The 21,482-nt window shown below is 49.4% G+C and overlaps 2 protein-coding genes across 2 annotated transcripts in view; both read left to right on the top strand.

Annotated features, from left to right (window-relative positions):
- Nucleotides 1–356: 356 nt before the first annotated feature.
- CATSPER4 (cation channel sperm associated 4) lies at nt 357–20,633 on the top strand (the record flags this gene model as incomplete). Its single annotated transcript, XM_082612115.1, has 13 exons — nt 357–428; nt 556–630; nt 1,113–1,256; nt 4,226–4,327; nt 8,831–8,928; nt 9,098–9,218; nt 9,411–9,544; nt 10,823–10,997; nt 11,752–11,963; nt 12,512–12,677; nt 13,299–13,375; nt 16,268–16,513; nt 20,621–20,633. 13 exons carry the CDS (start codon nt 357–359, stop codon nt 20,631–20,633), a joined length of 1,635 nt encoding a protein of 544 aa, XP_082468241.1.
- Nucleotides 20,634–20,960: 327 nt separating this feature from the next.
- Nucleotides 20,961–21,482, top strand: part of CEP85 (centrosomal protein 85) — a 32,045-nt gene continuing 31,523 nt past the window's right edge. Inside the window, exon 1 of the mRNA XM_082615639.1 lies at nt 20,961–21,077. The gene's annotated coding sequence lies outside the window, so the exon portion shown is untranslated. The remainder of the gene's footprint in view (nt 21,078–21,482) is intronic.

Consider the following 21,482-nt stretch of genomic DNA (forward strand, 5'->3'; position numbering starts at 1 on the left):
TCTGCTAGGAGGAGGACCACAGAACGAAACACCTTTCTCCTCTTCTCTCCTTAGCCCAGTCTCACCTCCAGCTCCTAGACGCAGAGCAGGGACCCGCCCCTGTGTCTCCATCCAGGCTGCACAGGAGACCTGACCTGCTCTCATCAGCCTCTGACCCCACCCAGCCCCTTGGTGTCCGTGGCCTCCTCTGTGGCATACTGAGGTGAGTCAGTGGGAAGAGCTTCTCTTGGTATGAGAATTCCTTGGTGGAATGCGGACAGGTGGAGGTCACAGAGGCCTCTATGATATCACCACGAAGGGAGGCAGGACGGCTGGAATGAAGTTTCTTTGAGGAGTGGGAGGGACACTGAGCAACTATGGCGGATAACCAGAGGACCTGGTGGCAGCACTGGACCGACACCACCTATATCAAGCCTTTGAACCACATGGTAGGTGGTACCTGCCTGGCTGCCCTGCCCAAGCTGGGCATCCTGGGGCGGGACGGGGCACTGGAGGACCATACTGAGTCCGGAGGGGCAGTGGCTGCACTGATGGGCCCTCTCCTCACCCTTGCAGAGGGCCGCTCACGAGCCCTACCTCCAGCCAGAGGAGCAAATGCTCATCAACCGCCGAGATATCACCAGCAGTAAGGTAAGGCCGAGGCCGGGCCTGCAGCCTGTCGGGGGGCCTGCAGCAATCCTCACCCCCACAGTGACCCTTGTGCAGCTGTGTCTATGGGGCAACCGGCCCTCAGAATACCACTGCCCCTTCTGCCTTCTAAATGTCCCAGCTGTGATCCCTGCAGTGACCACCCCCTCCATGGTATGTTAGTAACCACCCGGCTGTGCCCCTACAGGAGCCCCTATATAATGACAGCCACTCCCCAGCAGAGACCCCAAAAGAGTCTGTCTCCCTTACAATGACCCCAACAAAGACCACCCAGCAGTGACCCGCTTTTAGTGGCCATTTAGGTAGTGAACTCTACATTGAGGCCCCCGTTCCATGATCCCTTCTCAGGCAACTTCTTTCCCAAGAGTGGCCCCCAAGGGTCCCTATTTACTGAGAGCAAACTTCCAGGCAGAGGCTTCCTATGGTGACACCTGCCTGAAGGAAGGTCCCCCGCCCTCTCCCAGGATGCCTGGGACACGCAGGAGTTCATCACTTGCATGTACGTCAAGAAGCTGCTCCGACACCCGGCCTTCCAGCTGCTGCTGGCCGTGCTGCTGGTGGTCAACGCCATCACCATCGCTCTCCGCACTAACTCCGTTCTTGGCCAGGTGGGACTCCAGCCTGACCTCTGACCCCACTGATCTAACAGGGGCCTGGGCAAGCCACTTCCCTCTCTGGGCCTCAGGTTCCTCATCTGTTCATGATGGTTGGATTGGATGCTCTTCAAGGGCCTGTCAGTGCTGACTTTCCTAAAGATCAAGGAAGACTTCATGGTGGGGGGGACCCAGCTTTGAGAAATGCATTGGATTTGCAGAGGAAGGGCAAGAGAAAAATGGTGTGAGCAGAGGCAGGCAAATGGGTGCCTTATGGGGAAGGGTATCCCATTTTAATCAATAGCCACTAAGTGAGAATCATTCTGTACCAGATACTGCACTCAGTGCCAGGTATGGACACAACAGACCCAGTTCTGTCTCAGATAGACAGACATATCATTCCAAATGCCTGGGTGTCACAGAGTATGTGGAAGCTCAAAGGAGGCATTGACCCTAATCTGGGGGTCAGGGAAGGCTTCCTGGAGAAAGGGACATTTAAGCAGAGAGCAAAGAATGAATAGGAGTTGGCCAGGCAGAGAGAGGTGGAGAAGAGTGTCTTGGGCAGAACAAACAGCATGGAAGTGAGTTCTGTGTGTCCAGCTTGAAGCTTGCTATGGCTTGGGTCTTACCCTTGATGTTTTAATTTCTTACAAGGAGTCTACCATATACATGAATTGTGCTATTGAAGATCAATATTTTTAAAATGTCCAGTGTGGTGACTGATGAGTTCAGAGAGGTGGTCAGCAGCCAGATCACACAGGGTCTTTTAAGTTTTGTTAAAGAGGATGGGTTTTATCCTATGTCATTGGAAAGCCAATGTTTAGTTTATTTTATTTTACTTTTATTTTTTTAATTGAAGTATAGTTGATTTACAATGTTGAGTTAATTTCTGCTGTACAGCAAAGTGATTCAGTTATACATATATATATATATATATATATATATATATATATATATATACATACACACACATTCTTTTTTTATATTCTTTTCCATTGTGGTTTATCATAGGATATTGACTGTGGTTTATCACAGGATATTGTATAGTTCCCTGTGCTATACAGTAGGACTTGTTGTTTATCCAGGAAAGCCAGGGTTTAAAGTATGGCAACGTGAGAGTGACTGGCATCTAGGTGGATGGTTGCCGAAGCTCAAGGAATGGATGAGGTTGGCTGGAGAGAGTGTTGAGTGAGAAGAGGACCAAGACAGAGCTCTGAGAAGAGGACCAAGACAGAGCTCTGAGGAGAGCCTCCAAGTAGAGGGCAGAAAATAGAGGAGGAGATGCCAAAGGATGCTTAGGAGGAGTGGCCAGAGGACTGGGAGGAACCCCAGGAGAGCGCATTACCAAAGGGAGCAGGCACAGGGTCAGGTGTGGCTAGGAGACAAGGCAAGGAAAGGACTCTGAAGCATCCCTTGTTTAGCTCTTGTGACCTTGACAAGAGCTGCCTCTGATGTGGTGGAGGCAGAAACCCAATTGCCAAGGTTTGCAGAATGCATGGACTATAGGGCAGATCAAAACCCATCAATGGCTCATGAAATGTGTTCAGAGTGTAGATAGCAGCATTTTGAAGTAGAATGAAAAAGAATGAAGTAGAAGTTGTAGTGGGGGAGAGGGAGGGAGGGGAGGAGGGAGAGAAAGCATTATGGTGTAAAATGTAAAATATATTTCTTTGAGTCCCAGTCAAAAATGCTAAAATCCCTGATATAGGGTATGTGCCCATGAAGGTCAAATCCTAGAGACTTGTGAATGCCAGACTGGTTTTGAACCTCACCCTGCAGGCCATAGGGGGCCATGGAAGCTTTGTGGGTGGAGAAGGCAACTCCGATTTAGCCACAGATGTTCATGACTTGGAGAAGGCAGGGGGACTGTTTAGGAAGCTCTTTCAATAAATAGTAAGGAGAGCCTATTGCCACCAGTGGCCAGTGGGGTACAGCTGAAGGGAAAGATGAAGGGAAAGAAAGCCCTTCCTTGTTGTAGGCAGACGTCCCTGGCCCATGATGCCCTTTGGAATTTGGAACAGGCTGGAAGCCCATAAACTTTAGCTCCCATCTGAGTTTCAGAAGCTCTGCCTAGAGAATTCCCTGGTGGTCCAGTGGTTAGGACTCCACGCTTCCACTGCAGGGGGCCTGGGTTCGATCCCTGGTTGGGGAACTAAGATCCCACATGCTGCGTGGTGTGGCCAAAAAAAAAAAGAAGAAGAAGAAACTCTGCCCAGCCTCGCATTGGCTGGTGGATGGGGTTGGTGGCAAGGTGTGGGGAGCAAGAGGCTTGAAGCACTGAGTCTGTGGGCCATGGAGGTGAGGAAAGGGAGGAGTCCAGGTGACTTTGGTAACTGCCAGGGTGGAGTCAGGGGCTGGGAGCTGTTCATGTCCCAAACTATAGCAGAGTCACAGCTTAACAGGAGATTGCGTGAATGTGAGTTGGGTTTTAAACAGAATTCAAAGTCATGGATCCACCCATCAATCCATCCACCCAGGGAACATGTCTTGGACCCGTGAGTAGGGGGATACCCAGGAGTTTGGTCAGGCCTGGCTGGGGGGGGGATTTGGGAGCTGGAGCAGCAGGAGTGGTTGGGACAATCAGAGAAGCAAGGATGGGGCTTGGTGTCCTCCATCTCAAGGGCCAGGTCTTTTCCTCCCAATCCTGGAGTCTGTTCTGCCTTTCTCCACCTCCCTTTTCCTACTCTAGAGGTTAAGAACAAGGGTTTGTAGTCAGACAACAGTCTTTATCATTAACTGTCTGACCTTGGGCACCTCTCTGAGGTCCCCATCAAGTGCAAGATGGAAATAAAATCAACTTTATAGGACGATGGTGATGGTAACATGAAATAATACATTTGTGGTCTTATGGTCCTACAAAGATGCTGAGGATGAAGAGCAGTAAGAACCTGGGCTTCCCCTCCCCTGCAGACATGCTCTCTCCCTGGTCTTGCCACCCCCCTTACTCACCTCTCTGCCCTTCCTTTTCTCTGTCTTCCATGTAGAAACACTATGAGTTGTTCTCTACCATAGATGACATTGTGCTGACTATCCTTATCTGTGAAGTTCTCCTCGGCTGGCTAAATGGCTTCTCGATTTTCTGGAAGGTGAGATCCTGGGCCCTCCCTGCCATCACATCTATTCCTCCCATCCCCACCCCATCCCCATCCCCATCCCTGTGCACCTGGCCCTGCAAGGTGCACAGGGGGAGGGGTGTGTGTGCATGTGTGTGCATGTGTGCTCATGCAGAAGGAGAAACTAACTACTTCTGAGATGTCTGTGATGGGGCAGAAAGTAATTTGTACTGGAAGTGCAGCCTCCCGGGGTTCCAATTCCTGACCCAGCCTTCCCTAGTTCTGCGATCTTGGGCAAACCTTGGTTTCCTTATTGGAGAAATACAGTTGAGAGTAACCACCTTAACTTACAGGGTTCAAGAGCAGGGGTCAGTAAAGATTTTCTGTAAAGGGTGTTGACCTTAAGAATAAAACAATTATTTTACGAGCAAAAAAAGGTTTATTTGGGAATAGCAGAGGAATCGCAAATCAGGACTAGCAAACTACAGCAAAAGCCAAAGGCTAGTCCAACAGACAATGGAGAGGCATGTTATTTTATAGAGAAAAAGGAGGAAGTTGGGAAGGGTTGTTTTGAACCAAAATCTACTGGAGAAAAGTGAGCGATCAGGGTGATGATGGTCTCTCATTGGCTGGGTTGCTGGAATAGTTGATTTCTTGTAGGAGATGCAATGTACATCTTTTCCTGTTGGGGCCTGTAATTGATGATTCTTTCCCCTTTGAGATTTTTCTGTTGAAGTCTGTAATTGACAATTCTTCCTGTAATTGACATCTAGTGATACTGCGTGAGAGCTCCCCCTTTTGGCCTCCCAATTCCATTGTAGTGACGTTTTCCTTTATTAATTTTCACAAGGGCCGGATAAATATTTTAAGCTTTGTGGACCATACAGTCTCTGTTGCAAACACTCACTTCTGCTGTGAGAGCACAAAAGCAACCATAGACGGTACATAGACAAATGAGCATGGCTATGTTCCAAATCAGTTTTATTTGTGAATACTAAAATTTGAACTTTATGTAATTTTCACATGTCACAAAACAGTGTTCTTCTTTTGATTTTCCCCCTAACCATTTAAAAATATAAAAGCCATTTTAAACCTGAGGGTCTTTAGAAAGAGGAGCTGCTGGTCAATTTGGCCCTTGGGCTATAGTTTGCCTACCCCTCTTCTGGAGGTTATCAAAAAGCTGTCTGGGTGGGAACAGATCTTAACATTACATAAAATGAGACAAAGACTCAAATTCTTTGTTTGAATAGGACTTTTAGAGTCAAGGGATTTCTGGAGTCAAGGGATTTATCTTGTCTTTGGGCATGTGCAAGAAGAGGCTTTAAAAAAAAACACCTATCAGATTTTTTTTTTTTTTTTTTTTTTTTTTTGCGGTATGCGGGCCTCTCACTGTTGTGGCCTCTCCCGTTGCGGAGCACAGGCTCCGGATGCGCAGGCCCAGCGGCCATGGCTCACGGGCCCAGCCGCTCCGCGGCATATGGGATCCTCCCAGACCGGGGCACGAACCCGTATCCCCTGCATCGGCAGGCGGACTCTCAACCACTGCGCCACCAGGGAGGCCCTCTATCAGATTTTTATACGTTTCATTAAAAGGAATCATCATTTAAATACCTTTACCAGGAAAACCAATTCGAATTACAGGCTTTCCAGGGCTTAGAGGTATCACTTCATAGAACACAGAATGTAGAACCTAGAACAATATTTCTGAAGTCCAGATGTCTTTTTTTTAAATATAAATTTATTTATTTATTTATTTATTTTTGGCTGTGTTGGGTCTTCGTTGCTGCACATGGGCTTTCTCTAGTTCCGGCGAGCAGGGGCTACTCTTCTTTGCGGTGCATAGGCTTCTCATTGCGGTGGCTCCTCTTGTTGCGGAGCACGGACTCTAGAGCACAGGCTCAGTAGCTGTGGTGAACAGGCTTCGTTGCTCCGCGGCATGTGGGATCTTCCGGACCAGGGCTCGAACCCGTGTCCCCTGCATTGGCGGGCGGATTCTTAACCACTGTGCCACCAGGGAAGCCCCAGATGTCTTAAAGACTGCTTTGTGAAAACACCACTTGGGAGGATGTTTATTAACAGAAAATATAATAGGATGGTGCATATTTACGTGTCTCCACACTGGAGAGGAGAATAGGTACCATGCTTTTTGTGAATATTTTAATGCACCAGTTTTTCAGAACTAGCTCTAGGTTACAGGCAGACATCTGTTGCATAAGAGAGAACATTTCTTCCTGCCTGTAGACGTGAGATTTTTGTTACTGACCAGTGTTCTTGGCCTCCTTAATTAATAGAAACTGATCAGAGGCCAGAGAAGAAATTCAGGCAAGGCTTTACTGGGGCCTCTGCTGCAGCAGGGGGGAGAGAGAACAAGTTCCCTTGCTCACTCGCTTTGGAGGGGGGATGAGCTTGTGGCTTGGGTGGTTTGCCCACCCCTTTGGTGATGTTGTGTGCAAGGGGCATGCACAGTACCCTGCTTTTGATCCCAACCCCCTGCCTTTGCTCTCTGCTCTTCAGAAGTGGCATTTGGACCTTTTGTATCTTTTTGTCCATAATTTGCCCCAGCTGCTCATGTGGGCAGTTATTTTTAGTCCCTTATAGTTTCTTTGTATTTTGTTGCTCCAGGAGTCGTGTATCAGGTGCAAGCACTGCAGCCAAGGGTCCCAGGTCCCAGCCTGCCTCACTTTTAGCAGTTAGGAAGGTCTGCACTTTCAAGGGGGCTGCACTTTCAAAGCTAAGCTCCAGTGTTTCATTAGCACAAGAGAACTGGAGCAAGCCTGAGAATCTTCTGTTCTTCCAAGCCACTCTGCTTGTCCTATCAAGGACAAGATTTCTCAACCTTGGCACAGTTGACATGTTGGCCTGGATAATTCTTTGTCGTTGGGGGACTGTCCTGTGCATTGTAGAATGTTTAGCAGCATTCCTGGCCTCTACCCATTAGATGCCATTAGCACCCTCCTACCTGTGACAATCAAGGATGTCCCCAGACATTGCCAGATGTCCTCTGGAAGGCAAAACCACCCTCCAGAACTAATGGCTGAGAACTAATGTCCCAAACCCTAACCTTCATCTGGGGCCAGCCTCCCAGGGCCAAAAGCCAGGGCTTGTTAGAGGCCCTCTGCCGTCTCCTTCCCCACCCCCAACCCCTCCCCTGGTCCCAGTGTACAAGGACTGCTCCCTGTTGAATGGGTAGATGGAAAGGGAGAATGCAGGGGAGGGAGGAAAGTCTGCAAGTTAATATCTCAAATATTACCCCGGCACGTGGGGATCCCCAGAGTTTTGCCCCCAGTGCCCCCTTTTCTATGGCCCTTGTGTGACTCCTCCCTCTCCTTACCTCCACAACCCATTAATTACTATTTCACCACCTAAATATTTCTCAGATTTCTTGCTGCCTCTGCATCTCTGCTATCCCTGTTCTAGCTCTTACTTGGTCTTCTCTGACCAGGATGTTGCTATGGCTTCCTGTGTACCCGACCTGTGATCAAAGTAATTTTCCGAAGGCCCAAGACAAAGTACCCTTAAACTACTCCAGTGGGCTCCCTGTCGTTTATAGGATCAGGGCTAAATGCCTCACTGTGCTTAAGGCCTTCCATGATGTGGCTCTTGCTTGCTTTTGCAGCCTCATCACTCCTGGCCTCACTCTTGGGTATTCCAGCTACATCAAGCTGCTTGTAGTGGCATTCCCCAACACACACTTTCAAGTGCATGCATGCGGATTGTTTATTAGAGCGAATTCTCCTCTGTAGTGGTTGTGCTCAAATTTGTCATACACATGAGCTTCCTTCCTCCATCCCTATTCTAAAAGAGTTTGTGCCATATTGGACAAAGGGCTTGCAAAATGTGCCTTTCTTCCACAGTGAGAGTTAGTTCACCTCTGACCTGACTATTGAAGCACTGTTCCTTAATGTTTTGTTTTGGTTTTTTTTGCCGTACGCGGGCCTCTCACTGTTGCAGCTTCTCCCGTTGCGGAACACAGGCTCCGGACGCACAGGCTCAGCGGCCATGGCTCACAGGCCCAGCCGCTCCGTGTCATGTGGGATCTTCCCAGACCAGGGCACGAACCCGTGTCCCCTGCATCGGCAGGCGGACTCTCAACCACTGCGCCACCAGGGAAGCCCCCTTAATGTTTTAATCAGTATTTATTTTCATTTTATTATTAATTGTAGTGTGTGTCACACAAAGTTGGAGCATCCAAACACTCTCAGGTCACCTAACTGCAGGGCAAGGCCATTGTCAGCAGCGCACTAGCCAAGGTGGGCACTCAGCTTAGGAGCTGGCTGTGTATATGTGAAAGACTCCACTGTGTGCTTCAGACACTGCACTTGGCTATTGACACATGTATGAGACAGCGAGCGCATGCATGTTTTGTGGCATGTTTGGGGCGACAGCAGGACGAGTAACAGCAGTGGATGGCAGATGACTGGCCCTGCTTCGAGAGGACCATTGAGTCCCCCATCCTTGGGGTGTAGGGAGGGCAGACCCAGGATGAACCCATGGGCTGCGCCTGACAGACCCTGCTGGGGCTGGCCCACCCCCCAGGACGGCTGGAACATCCTCAACTTCCTTATCATCTTTATCTTGCTCGTGGGGTTCTTCGTTAATGAACTCAGTGCCATCTCTATCACCTACACCCTCAGGTAAGCTGGGAACTCTGAGAAAAGAAGGGACCTGTCTGGACCCTGGGAAAGAGAGGAAGGGGTTGTTACCCGGTGGGGATCAGCTCTGCCTTTTTGGGCAGATGGGGGGACGGTGAGGAGGAGGGGTCTGGGAAGGGCCAAGGGGCACCCCTGAGCGGCTCTGCCACAGGGCACTTCGTCTGGTGCACGTGTGCATGGCGGTGGAGCCCCTGGCCCGGATCATCCGTGTCATCCTGCAGTCAGTGCCCGACATGGCCAACATCATGGCCCTCATCCTCTTCTTCATGCTGGTCAGTGCCCTCCCCTGCCCCCGGCTACTCCCCTTCCCTGAACAGGCCCCTAGGTCCCTGGGGATACAGGGTGTCTGGAGAAGAGGAGAGGCTATGGGCCTGAAGCCCTGTGACTCCCCTGGCAGCTCATTTGCATGTCCTGTCCCCAAGTTCCTCGGGTGAAGTCCGGGCGGTCTCTGGTCTCTCTGGCAGGTGTTCTCAGTATTTGGGGTCACTCTCTTTGGTGCGTTCGTGCCCAAGCATTTCCAGAACATGCAGGTTGCCCTGTATACCCTCTTCGTCTGCATCACCCAGGATGGCTGGGTGGACATCTACAGTGACTTTCAGTGAGTGCCCATGGGGCTTCCAGTGTTGGGGGGGCCAGTCCAGGGGAGCTAGGCAGGGAGGGGCTGGGCTCCCAGGGGCAAAAAACTGACTGGGGAGGGAGACAGGCTCTTGGGTGGGAGTGCGGCTCCAGGGCTTGGGATGAGGATGGCACAGCAGGAGGGGGATGCCTGGGGCTTTAAACTGGAGAAAAGCAGACTCCCTGGAGCTGAGGGCTCTGGGTTTGTAGTCTACTTGAAGAGTCATCCCAGTGAAAACTCCACCCATTCAAGGTCCCACTGCAGGCTATTCATGGAGATTTCTCCCATTATGCTCAGCAGCTGGGCAGCTAGGCCTCGGGCAAGGGAGCAGGTCTGTGGTTGCATCTAAGGTTCCAAGGCAGCCTCCCAGCCCACACTGGAGCCCACCAAACTGCCTGGACTCCTGAGAACTTAGGGTCTCATTTATTCATTGAGACCCACTGCCCAAGGTCATTATTGGCCACAGATGGCTACCTGGGTTCTGTTCTTTACCTCTTTCCCATTAAGCCTAAACCCTATTTGTTTCCAGTCCACTCCAGGGAGTGGGTCCCCCTGAGTGATTTTCTTTTTATCTTCTTCGTGTGAGAGTAGAAGCCCAGTTGGTAAAGGGGCTTCTGCACTCACTACCCATTATGATGTAGGCAGTGGAAAAATCATGGAGTGTGCAATAAAGGTGGCCTGGGGTTTTGAGTCTGCTTCACTGCACTAGCCATGCAGCCGTATGAGCCTCAGTTTCCTCATCTGTCAACTGGGGATTATTAACCGTGTCATGGATTGCTGTGAGAATTAGTAGAGACTGGCACTGTGTGCACACACATGCACACACACGCATAGCAAGAGAGAGAAAACTATTACTTGGGAAAGTATTTTATGGGAGATTAACAATAGGTATTAACAGTGAGTGGGATTTTTTTCCTGTATATTTTCCTTCTGATCTTTCTATAATGAGCTTGAATTACTTTTTATAATAAGAACGACATGACTAAAGAACGTGGCCAATAGATTAAACTCGATAATGCTGACATACAAATCCCCACCTTGCAGGGCTGGCTTGAGGACCGCCCACTGTCTGGCAGTACAGCTGGTGCTCAGTAAAGAGCAGCTGCGGGGACAATTAGGAGTAAGGCATTAGAGCTCCACAACAGCAGAGAGGCAGCAGAAGTCCCAGTGGGCCTTGAGATAATTTCCCCATTTCACAGATGAGGAAACTGAGGCCCAAAGGGCCAGGGAGGTGATAGGGCCCCTGACTGCCATCTCCAGGATGGAGACAAGGGAGTACGGAGTGGAGATTGGGGGCGCCATCTACTTTGCCATCTTCATCACCGTCGGTGCCTTCATTGGCATCAACCTGTTGGTCGTCGTGGTGACCACCAATCTGGAGCAAATGATAAAGGCAGACGAACAGGGGCAACCGCATCAAATAGCCTTCAGTGAGGTGAGTGAGACGGGGAGGGCAGAGCCGGGGGAGGCAGAGTGTATATGAGTGCTGAATTGAGCATGTGTGTTTGTGTGCACGTGCACACGAGAGGGCCTGAAGAAAGCCAAGCCTGAGATGCAGAGGCAGCATTGCCCACGGCCAACTCAGCAGCGGGGGCTTCTGAGGGGTGTGGAGTTCCTAGGTGTCTTGTTCTATGGCAACTAAAATCTAAGCAGCTGAGTGACCTTAGGGCGTTTAACCAATCTAAGCCTCAATTTCTTCTCCTGTAAAATGGAAATAATAGTACTTCATAGGGCTATTATGATAATTTCATGGGTAAACGAACAGTACTTGGCACATACTAAGAACTCAATAAATATTAGCTATAGTGTTATTCATTCAGGGGTAGAGCTTCCGAAAGGCTGGAGAGTGTAGGGTGGAGTATTGCCTAAAATGTTGAGTGCTGTGGGCTGTGACTTGAGAGTAGATAGGGCTTCAGAAGTTTGCTGGGTAGGATTTATCAGTGAAATGGTGGAGGAAGCACTAAGTTTTGAAAAGGGGTGAGAATTTCCAAAAAGGTGAGGGATGGGCTCACACATTTCAAGTTGAGCTCCCACAGCAAAGGAGAGAGCCTAAGATTGGTTAGAGCTGAAACAAGGGGCATTAGAACCCTGGTGTCCTGAGACTCATCCTCCCTGAAGCCAAGCAGGAAGGGGCAAGGGGAGGGGGTGCCAGCTGAGCTGTCCTTCCCTCTCCATTTCTCCCTCCGCAGACAGGCAACGAGGAGGGAAATGGGAATAACGAGCTGCCGCTGGTGCACTGTGTGGTCGCCCGTTTGGAGACATCTGGCGTCCCCCAGGAGCCGTTTATGGGGGGCCTCCCGACAAACCTCTCAGAAAACACATTCGACAACTTTTGCTTGGTGCTCGAGGCAATACAGGAGAACCTGATGCAGTACAAGGAGATCCGAGATGAGCTCAACACGTAGGGCGGGTACTGGGGGTGCCCTCGAGTCTCGTGAGTCAGGGCTGAGTGGAGCCTCAGATTCTTCTGGCCTCAAACCCTCACCATTTTTTTTTTTTTTTCGGTATGCGGGCCTCTCACTGTTGTGGCCTCTCCCGTTGCGGAGCACAGGCTCCGGACGCGCAGGCTCAGCGGCCATGGCTCACGGGGCCCAGCCGCTCTGCGGCATGTGGGATCTTCCCGGACCGGGCCACGAACCCGCGTCCCCTGCATCGGCAGGCGGACTCTCAACCACTGTGCCACCAGGGAAGCCCACGCCCTCACCATTTTATAATGCGGACCCTGGGGCCCAGAGAGGTTAGGTGAATTGCCCAGTTTCCCCAGCCTGTCGGTGAGGGAACTGGAATCCAGACCTCCCGGTTCCTCGCATCTCACAAGAGCCTTGAGCCTCGGCCTGGGTCTCTCTCAGAGTAAAGGGGGAGGGCGAAGGGGGCTGGACACTAGGGAAAAGATGGGAAGGCAGCCTTCCAACCCTCACCCTCGGAACACACTCACCCCTCCGCCCTCAGGATAGTGGACGAAGTACGCTCCATCCGCTTCAACCAGGAACAGGAGGAGGAGCTGATGCACAGGCACTTGTCATGGAGCCTGTCGAGTGTGAGCGGGTCCTCCATAGCCATCCGTGAGATGACTTGCCAGCAAGACTTGATCACCGCGCTCGTCAACAGGGAAAAGGTGCAGCTTCCCTCTCCTACCCAATGGGTACTCACCTCGCCACGCCACCCAGCTCAGCCTCAACCCCATTAGTGAAGGTCTCTGTCTATTCCAAGATCTGGCCGGCCCCCTAGACTCCCAAGCACCCCAGCAGTCACCGCCAATCTGGTTAGGTTCCAATTTTTCCTTCTTCTGGAGGCCCCGCCCCTCCCATAGGGCTCCATCCACTGAGCCATCTCTGTCTTCAGCACCATCAAACCTACCCTTTCTTAGTGAGACTTGAGAGGTTCAGTTCCTGCTTAGTGACAGATACTCAGGCCCACTGGGGGCATAGGACCCCCAGGTCCTGTCTAGGGTGCATAAGAGGAGCAGCCTCCTGAGGGAGGAAGATTCTATGGAGAAAAAGTCACACTCCCACATTATTTAGTTTCTTTCTGCTTCCCACACCATCAGACTGGGAGCCTTGTGAATGTCCACGGCCTGAGCTCCCACGGTCGGAGAGCAGACTCGGCAGGCTAGAGTTAGACGTGAAGGACTTCCTGCCAGGCCTGGATGAACAGCTGTTGAGCTGAAGGAGGGGAGTAAGGGGGTGTCTGCCATGTCAGGGTGGGGGTATTGACAAGAAGACCTCTTGGTTTGCAGGTTCAGGAATCCAACACAAATGTACTCCTTAACAAACACAAGTCCAGCCGCAGAGAGGGCAGGACGGGAGCCAACGGGCATGAGCACACACACTCAGCCACTGCATCTTCTGCATCACTAGCATGACTTGGCACATCCTGGCCTGAACCCATCCTCTCCCTTACACCCGGGCAGATGCCTGGGGATGGAAGGGGGCAGCATCTCTAGGGCTTGTGCCTGTGAGCCCCAGGTCCAGAGGAGCCGGGATGGAGAAGGATGCTGGATGAGAGTGGGAGCCCTACCATGAGGATGAGCACAGAAGTGGGTGCTGGCCAAGGCAGCCAGGATTTGCCCTGAGGATGGGCATCCCTGGAATCCTGCTAGACCAGAACTAGATGGAGTCTAAGTGGGCCCAAGCACCGAGAGAAGAAAGGTGAGGCCAATGGGGCCAGGTATCTGTATCAACAATAAACTTTTGTGTTGGGACCAATGTGTCTGACTGGTGGATCTCCAAACCCTTGGGGCAGCCTTGCCCCTCGAAAGCCTGTTTGTCCAATGGGAGAGTCACTGACTGTCCTCCAGAGCTTCCAGTCTAATGGGAAAGAAAATCCACACCCTGAAAATTTTTGACTTAATGGTAGAGATATAATCCCTGCCCTTAGGGTCCTAAATTCGGGGGGTGAAAATCTGGTCCTCACAGTTGGGAGTGCCTCTCTTATGAAGGAGAGGAGACACCCTACCCTCTCTCTGTGTCTGAAGGTGTAGGAGACTGGTCCTCATTCTGGGGAGTTCTAGTCTGATGGGGTCACCATCGACCAAGTCATGCAGGTACAGGAAGCTCTATCCTGGATCAATGGAGAATGGCTGGGTGAAGTGTGGGTCCTGGCAGGCTCTCTGGGGGAGAAGAACACTGAAGCTTCCTGGAAGGCATCAGGAGGAATTTGAGGGTCAGGTGAATGAAGTCCGGTGGAGAACTTGGGACCTGTGAGACCTCTTTGGGAGCTTCATACCAAAGAGCCACAGCAGGTTCCTGAGCCAGGCAATGCAGAGGCTGAGAAAGCTGTGGCAGTCGTGGGCGCTATGAAGAGCTGCCTTGGTGGATTCTCATCCTTGGGCAAATCACTGGGCCTCATTTTCCCCATCTGTGCAATCGGAAGAGGATACGAATGAGCACCAGCTCTAAAATCAAATGGCCGGCACTCAGCCCCAGAGTTGGGAGACTGATGAGATCAGCTGTATGGCTGAGACTCAGGTTCCCTGATGTTGTGTGAGGGGGAGGCTGGAAGAGAGGTGTGAGAGTTCTGCCCAGCGGTTCAGCAAAGACTGACAACTAGGGGCCTTGGGGATATTCACCAGTTGGAATGGGAATCCCCAGAGGCCCACTGATTGCCGGTGATGGGAAACTCCACCCTTCATCCCCTCCCACTGGCATTGCTTCCAGCCCTGAAAAGCCCCCTGGGGCCTGCTGGGAAGGAGTCTGGACAACTGGGGCCGGGGTGGTGCACTCAGCAGGCAGGTGAGAGGTGGCACCCCAGCAGTGCTTCACTGTCTTGGAATGCTATCTGTTCCCCTGTTTGGGCCAAGACTCCAGGACCATCAACCAGCAGAACGACGGGCAGCCAGTGGCTTTTGCTGCTGCTGCTGCTATTTATTGGGAATGGAGCCCTCAATCTGCCTGGTGAGTAGCCACATACACCCTTTCCATCCATCCTTCTCTGGGGGCTCTCAGCCTTCTGGCTCACCAAGGAGGGGGAAGAAGGTGGTGGAAGGTCAAGTAGTGTCCCCAGGAAGATCTCATGTGAGCACAGCCATCCCCCAACCCACCCCTAAATTGTCTGAAAGGCTTGGGGCACCAGTGAGCTTGGGGGCAGGAACATGATGGGATGACCTCCAAAGAGCTTCTGGCTTTGCCCATCCATCCTCATCCAGGATGCTATATTTGTCTGTCTATTCCCTCCATTCTGTTTGTCATCTCAGCTGTCTCCCCTTTTCTGTCCTTTCCATCTGGGCTGGGCCAATAGCTTGGGGTTTCAGTAGGCTAGTTCCCTCTCAATCTGGCCCAGAACTGAGGGCCCAGGGGCTTGGACCCCTGCTGCCCTCCCCTGCCCTACTCCAGCAAAGATCAGCCGCCACCCCCAATGCCTCACTGAGCCCGATGGAGGAGTGCAGCCCTGGATCCTGAGCTCCTAGGACAATATAGGGGAAGATATTGGGAGGTGGCAGGGAATGGCACGTCTTAGCAATCCCATGAGTCATGACTTTTTCCAAGGCCAGGAGTATCCTTGGCAGAACACCCGGGAAGCAGATAACAGTTTTGGTAGGAGGCACAGAAGGGGATAATTATTATCAATAGCAGTTTCTACTTATTGAGCACCTACTTATGCTAAGCACTGTGCTAAGTGCTTCACATGCATTATCTCATTTAATCCTCATGACCACCAGTGAGGTAAGTATTGTTATCACTGCTGTTTTACAGTTGAGGAAACCGAGACTCAGAGACATAAAGTGATTTGTCCCCTCATCAGAGCTGGGAGTCTGTCCCAGGTCTGACTTAGAGTTCAGGCCACATTCCATTGTTTCTCAAAGGAGCTGCTGTTGGCAGGAAACTTCAGTATCATATAAATGTCAGTTCTTACCAAATCTTTAATTGCGACACACTTCCAATCAAAATCCTAACAGGGTTTTTTGAGACTCGGAGTATTATTGGAAGAAAAAGATGTTCTGTGAAGTAACGCATTATGGGTTGTTTATGTAAATTACCTTGAGGTAGGATGGCTCAGATGGCTTCAAGGGTCCTGGGGTCTGGGGATCTGTGATGTGGCCCCTCACTTTTTAGGGGGTCCAGGAGGAAAGTTAGCAGATTTGCTCCTCCCCCCACCTCGTTCTCTATGGCTACCAGTGCTCAGTGACCTAGGGTGCAAGGCAGAATGCGAGTGATGCCCCTACCTCTAGGGTTTGGTGGTGAGGGTCTCATTCCCGTCCCTCTCCAGATATATCACCATCTATATTACGGGCACTGGGGACACCATTGTCATTCTGGGCATCTTCACAGACCCTCAGCTCTCATCTCCACTTGAGAAGAGACCAGTTCCCCTTGGCAAGCCTCTCTACGTGGTCCTCAGAGCCACAAGCAGTGACCCAGACAGATTTGCCCTGGTGGCCAATGAGGTCTTTACCAGCACCAACATCTCCAGGACAGGTGCTGTTAAGGCCACCTACTACTTTGTGAAGGAGAGGTAAGTACCTGTTGGACTCTGGTAACCTCTTTTCAGTGCCACACTAGCTCTTGGACTGTAGCTTGTGCTGGATGGTTTTGTACCTATGAGCACAGATCCTGTCACTCTTCTCTGTATCGCTGGTACATAGACAGTGGGAGAAAGTAAGTGCTGGGTGAATGTTTGTTGAAAAATATGCAAGTATTATTACCATTCCCATTTTTCAGATGAGTAAATTAAGGCGTTGGGAGATTAAGGTCTGTCCAAGATTACAGCCAATTAATGACACTCATTCCTTGTATTCTTTCCTCAAACAATTACTGAGGACCTACAGTGATAAAAGTAAAAAACAAAAACAAAACTAACATTTCAGGGTGCTATACACTATGTAATATATTTGACATTTACTCCATGCCTGACACTGTTCAAATCACTTCACATATATTAACCCACTTAAGCCTCACAACACACTCTATGAGATAGTTATATTTTTGTTCCCATTTTATAGATAGAGAAACTTAGACTCAGTTCACACAACTCGAAGTAGGAGATCTTGCTAAGTGCTGGGCCAAGTCCTTACCCTCAACAGCTCATGGTCTAGGGAGGGAGCTGTGTCTCCTGTCTTCTGGTTGTATTTCATTAATATTAACAAGTCTTCGCAGAACACAGTGAATCATTCATTACCTCATTTATACCTGAAAACAACACTGTGAATTATTATTTCCCCCACTTTAAAGATGAAGGGATTAGAGAGGGTACAGAGTTTAATGACTAGACCAAGGACATAATGCTGGTCTACTCATGCTCCAGAGTCCCGGTTCTGAAATACCTCAAAAACAGTCCTAGCATGCAATTCTTCCTTTGTCAGGAGGAAAGAGAACCTAGTGATTAAGGGTATGGGAGGGCACTGCAGCCAGGTTGCTACCTGAAGAAACTTGGACAACCTACTTAACTTCTCTGAGCCTCAGCTTCCTCATCTTTAAAAAAGAAAAAGACCATCAAGGGGGGAAACTAGAATGGACTTATTGATGGTGAGTTTGATTCCTGGAATAAAGATCACAGGGTAAAAAAGACTAAATGGGCTTCAGGAAGCACAAGAGACAGAGTTCAGAGAGGTGACTCCCTAATGCCCACAGGAGGTAGTGTCTGTGTGGCTGGTAACTCAGTGGGAAGATAATTTCCTGTCCCTTAGTCTTTTGCATTGGCTGTTTTCTCTTCCTGGAACCCTGAACTCCCTGATACCCATATGGCAAATTCTCCTCTCCTTAGTCTTTGCTAAAATGGTACCATTTCAATGAAACCTATCCCGTTCATGCTATGTAAAATTGCAGCTACCTTCCACTCATCCAGTCTAGATCCCTATTTCTTTCTTCTATCTACTTAACATCTCCTATTATATACTACATTACATGAGATCATTTACTTTTTTAATTAAGTTGTTTATTGTCTGTCTCCCCTCACCCACAAGAGAATAGGAGGTTTGGTCTGTTTTGTTCACTCAGTTTTCTAATTCTGCCAAGCACCTAGAACAGGGCCTATGTATAATAAGACTTTCTTTCTGCCCATGAACTCTACACCACAGGTCTATCCAAATACTACCAGTTATAGTGAAGGGGTTACATCTAGGTTATTGTTATCTCAAAAAAAGTCACCATGACAATAACGTGAACAGTTCAAGCCTATCTATCTCCGAATCTCTTAGCTCAGAATTTTCTATGTCTACCAGAGTTTGTCACCAGCAACTAAAGTTTCCTTTTTTAATGTGGAGAAGTTACTGCTAATAAGTGATCACTGATAAGCTATGCCCGGTCAAGAAGCAAACTTTATTGAAGGGGAGAGCCTTAGAAAAACAAACAAACAAGAAAATTAGAGGTCATCTTGCCATGATTTACTACCATCACACCGTCAAAATAATAATCGAAGAGGGGAAGGAGAAGAAAGGAAAAGACAGAGGGAGAGAAAATGTGTTAGAAAAAAAAAGGAAGGAAGGAAAGAGAAAGAAAGAAAAAAGGGAGGGAGGGACGGAGAGAGAGGGAAGGAAAGAGGGAAAGAGGGAAGGAAGGGAGAGAGGAAAGGAAGGAAGGAAGGAAGGGAGAGAGGGAGGGAGGAAGAAAGGAAGAAAGAGGACGGGGGCAAAACTGTCTTCCTGCTAGCACTGATGTGAGGATGAAATGAAATAATGCATGTAAATTTTCATTATGAGACCCAGCATCTACACCCACAGGACAAGCAAAAAAGGGGAAATCAGTGTTTGCCGGGGCTCCTAGTAGTGGGTGACAATAAATGCTTATAAAATAATCCACCAGACAACACTTAATGCATGTGGAAGTAGCTCTAATTATATGATTATGAAGATGCAGTTAATTTTCTCACTTTCCTTGGTTAAATTAGGGTGGGACATAACTGGCCAACTCTAGTCTTTTTTCAGTCATGTCAGGTGATAGTTCCATTCATATATCTTACTGAAATATGCAAGTGGGTTTTTTTTTGAATTTTATTTTATTTTTTATACAGCAGGTTCTTATTAGTTATCCATTTTATACATATTAGTGTGTACATGTCAATCCCAATATCCCAATTCATCACCCCCCAGCCCTCCCGCCGCCACTTTCCCCCCTTGGTGTCCATATGTTTGTTCTCTACATCTGTGTCTCTATTTCTGCCCTGCAAACCGGTTCATCTGTACCATTTTTCTAGGTTCCACATATATGTGTTAATATACGATATTTGTTTTTCTCTTTCTGACTTAACTTCACTCTGTATGACAGTCTCTAGATCCATCCACGTCTCTACAAATGACCCAATTTCGTTCCTTTTTATGGCTGAGTAATATTCCATTGTATATACGTACTACATCTTCTTTATCCATTCATCTGTCGATGGGCATTTAGGTTGCTTTCATGACCTGGCTATTGTAAATAGTGTGCAGCAAGTGTTTTAAAATAATAAAGTAACTGAAGATTTACTATGTCATAACTAAAAATTGTGAATATTCTCTGAAATTAGTGCCAAAATTTTTCTTTAAAATATAAATGAGGAGTCATTCACATTTGAAAATTGGTATTATAATAATGGAGTTACCTTTAAAACATAGATACCCATTGGAGAAAACTGTACAAGTGTACTGTTTGCCAGTTGTAAATTTAAATCTCAGCACTTCCACTGTTCCCAGTCTGGTTTCTCTACCATTCTCCGTATCAGCTTTTCAAATCTTCCCCATTCTTCTCAGCCCTCTACATGCCTCTGTTCCCTCCCTCCTTACAGTTGCTTTTCACCAAAGAAATAGAAGCCATCAAGTGGGTGTTCCCACCACCCACCAGCCCACAAATTTACTCATTTACACACCTATCCTTACCATTTATATTTTAATAAAGACTTCTGGTCTTAATTTCAGAGAATACTCCCTAAATTCATCTATCATATCATACCCAGGTTCATTATCAATTAAATCTTATTTTCTGCCATCTATATTCTTACCTTAAAACACTATAAGAGAGGGCAAGTGATAGAACCCCAGAGCCCTTCCTTTAGAGTGAATTTGGTCTGGTAATTAACTCTTCATGTCTGGTTCTTCAAAGTTAAGAAATCACACAACTTTTATTTTTCTTTTGTTGAGTTATAATTGGCATACAGCACTGTATAAGCTTAAAGTGTACAGCATAATGACTTGACTTATACATTATGAAATGATTATCACAGTAAGTTTAGTGAACATCCATCATCTCATACAGATGCAAAAGTAAAGAAATAAAAAAGAATATTTTTTCCTTGTGATGAGAACTCAGGATTTACTCTTTCATATATAAAATACAGCACCGTTAATTACATTTATCATGTTGTATCACACAACTTTTTAATGCCTCTCCCTCCCAAGTCGAGTTTCCAGATACCTGGAATTTTAAACAACTTCAGTCTGATTTTTCAAGTATGTATTAATGCAAATAAACTTAGTTCCTTTTCCTAGGGACCGAGTTTGAGTAGGGAGGCAAGATTGACCCCTTACCCTTCAACCTGAGTCCTGATCACAGATTGACCACTGACTCTAATCCAGACCAAGCCCTGACCCTGGTAAGACAGTGACTCTGGCCACACCCTGACTCCTGGTCACAACGTCACCCTCTGCTTCAGGTGGGAGTACTGATAGATGGTGAGGAATGGGAGGAGGGTGGGCAGGTTAGGTGGGATCCCGGAATGAGCTGCGCTGGCTGCCAGCTTCTCCATCTTCACAAGCCAAGCAGACCACTTCAGGCCGGGGTGAACAGGGCTCCGCCCAGAGGCGAGACCCGCCAAGGGGTAGAGGCAACGGCAGAGAGCGGCGGCGGGCTCATGCGCAGAGAGATCCGTCGGTTCTCTGCGCCGAGGGCGGCGTGCAGGGGCGGGACACCCGCGCGGCCCGACTTCTAATTGGTCGTACGAGGGCGGAAAGGGGCGGGGCCGGGGCGGTGCGCGCTCTGAGGCGCGCGGCCTGGCGGGTGTGTAACGGCCGTTAGGCGAGCTGAGGCGCTGAACCGCCGTCCGCAGCCGACGTGGTCGCAGTGGTTGGTGTCCCTGAGTGAGGGATTTCGCTGCCCGCTTTCAAGCTCACGTAAGTCCTCCTCCCTTCGGGGGCCCCCGTCGGACTGACAGACCCTGTCCCCTGCCTAGAGAGCCTTGGCGGAGCCTCAGACACTCTTCGACCGTCCTCCGTGGTGGGGAGGGCCGCGGGAGAGCGAAGAGCATGCGCAGAGCGACTGAGCCGTTCGCCTTGGGTCTCTGACGCCCCGGCTTTCTGAAATAATGTCCCCCGCTCGCCTCCTTGGGTCTCAGTGGCCTCCCGCCCTCATCGCCTCGCTCTCTCCCCGTCACTCACTCCGCAGCTGTTGCGGGACCTTTGCGATGGACGGGCCCAGTGCCGGTCGCCAGGGCACGGCGGGAGGGAAGTTCTTGCCCTCCAGGAGCTCGCAGCCCCGGGAGAGGAGTAGACATCCCGCGGGTGGTTGCTCGGCCAGCA

This window comes from Mesoplodon mirus (assembly GCF_964341445.2).
Source record: "Mesoplodon mirus genome assembly, chromosome: 3".
Taxonomy (NCBI): Eukaryota; Metazoa; Chordata; class Mammalia; order Artiodactyla; family Ziphiidae; genus Mesoplodon; species Mesoplodon mirus.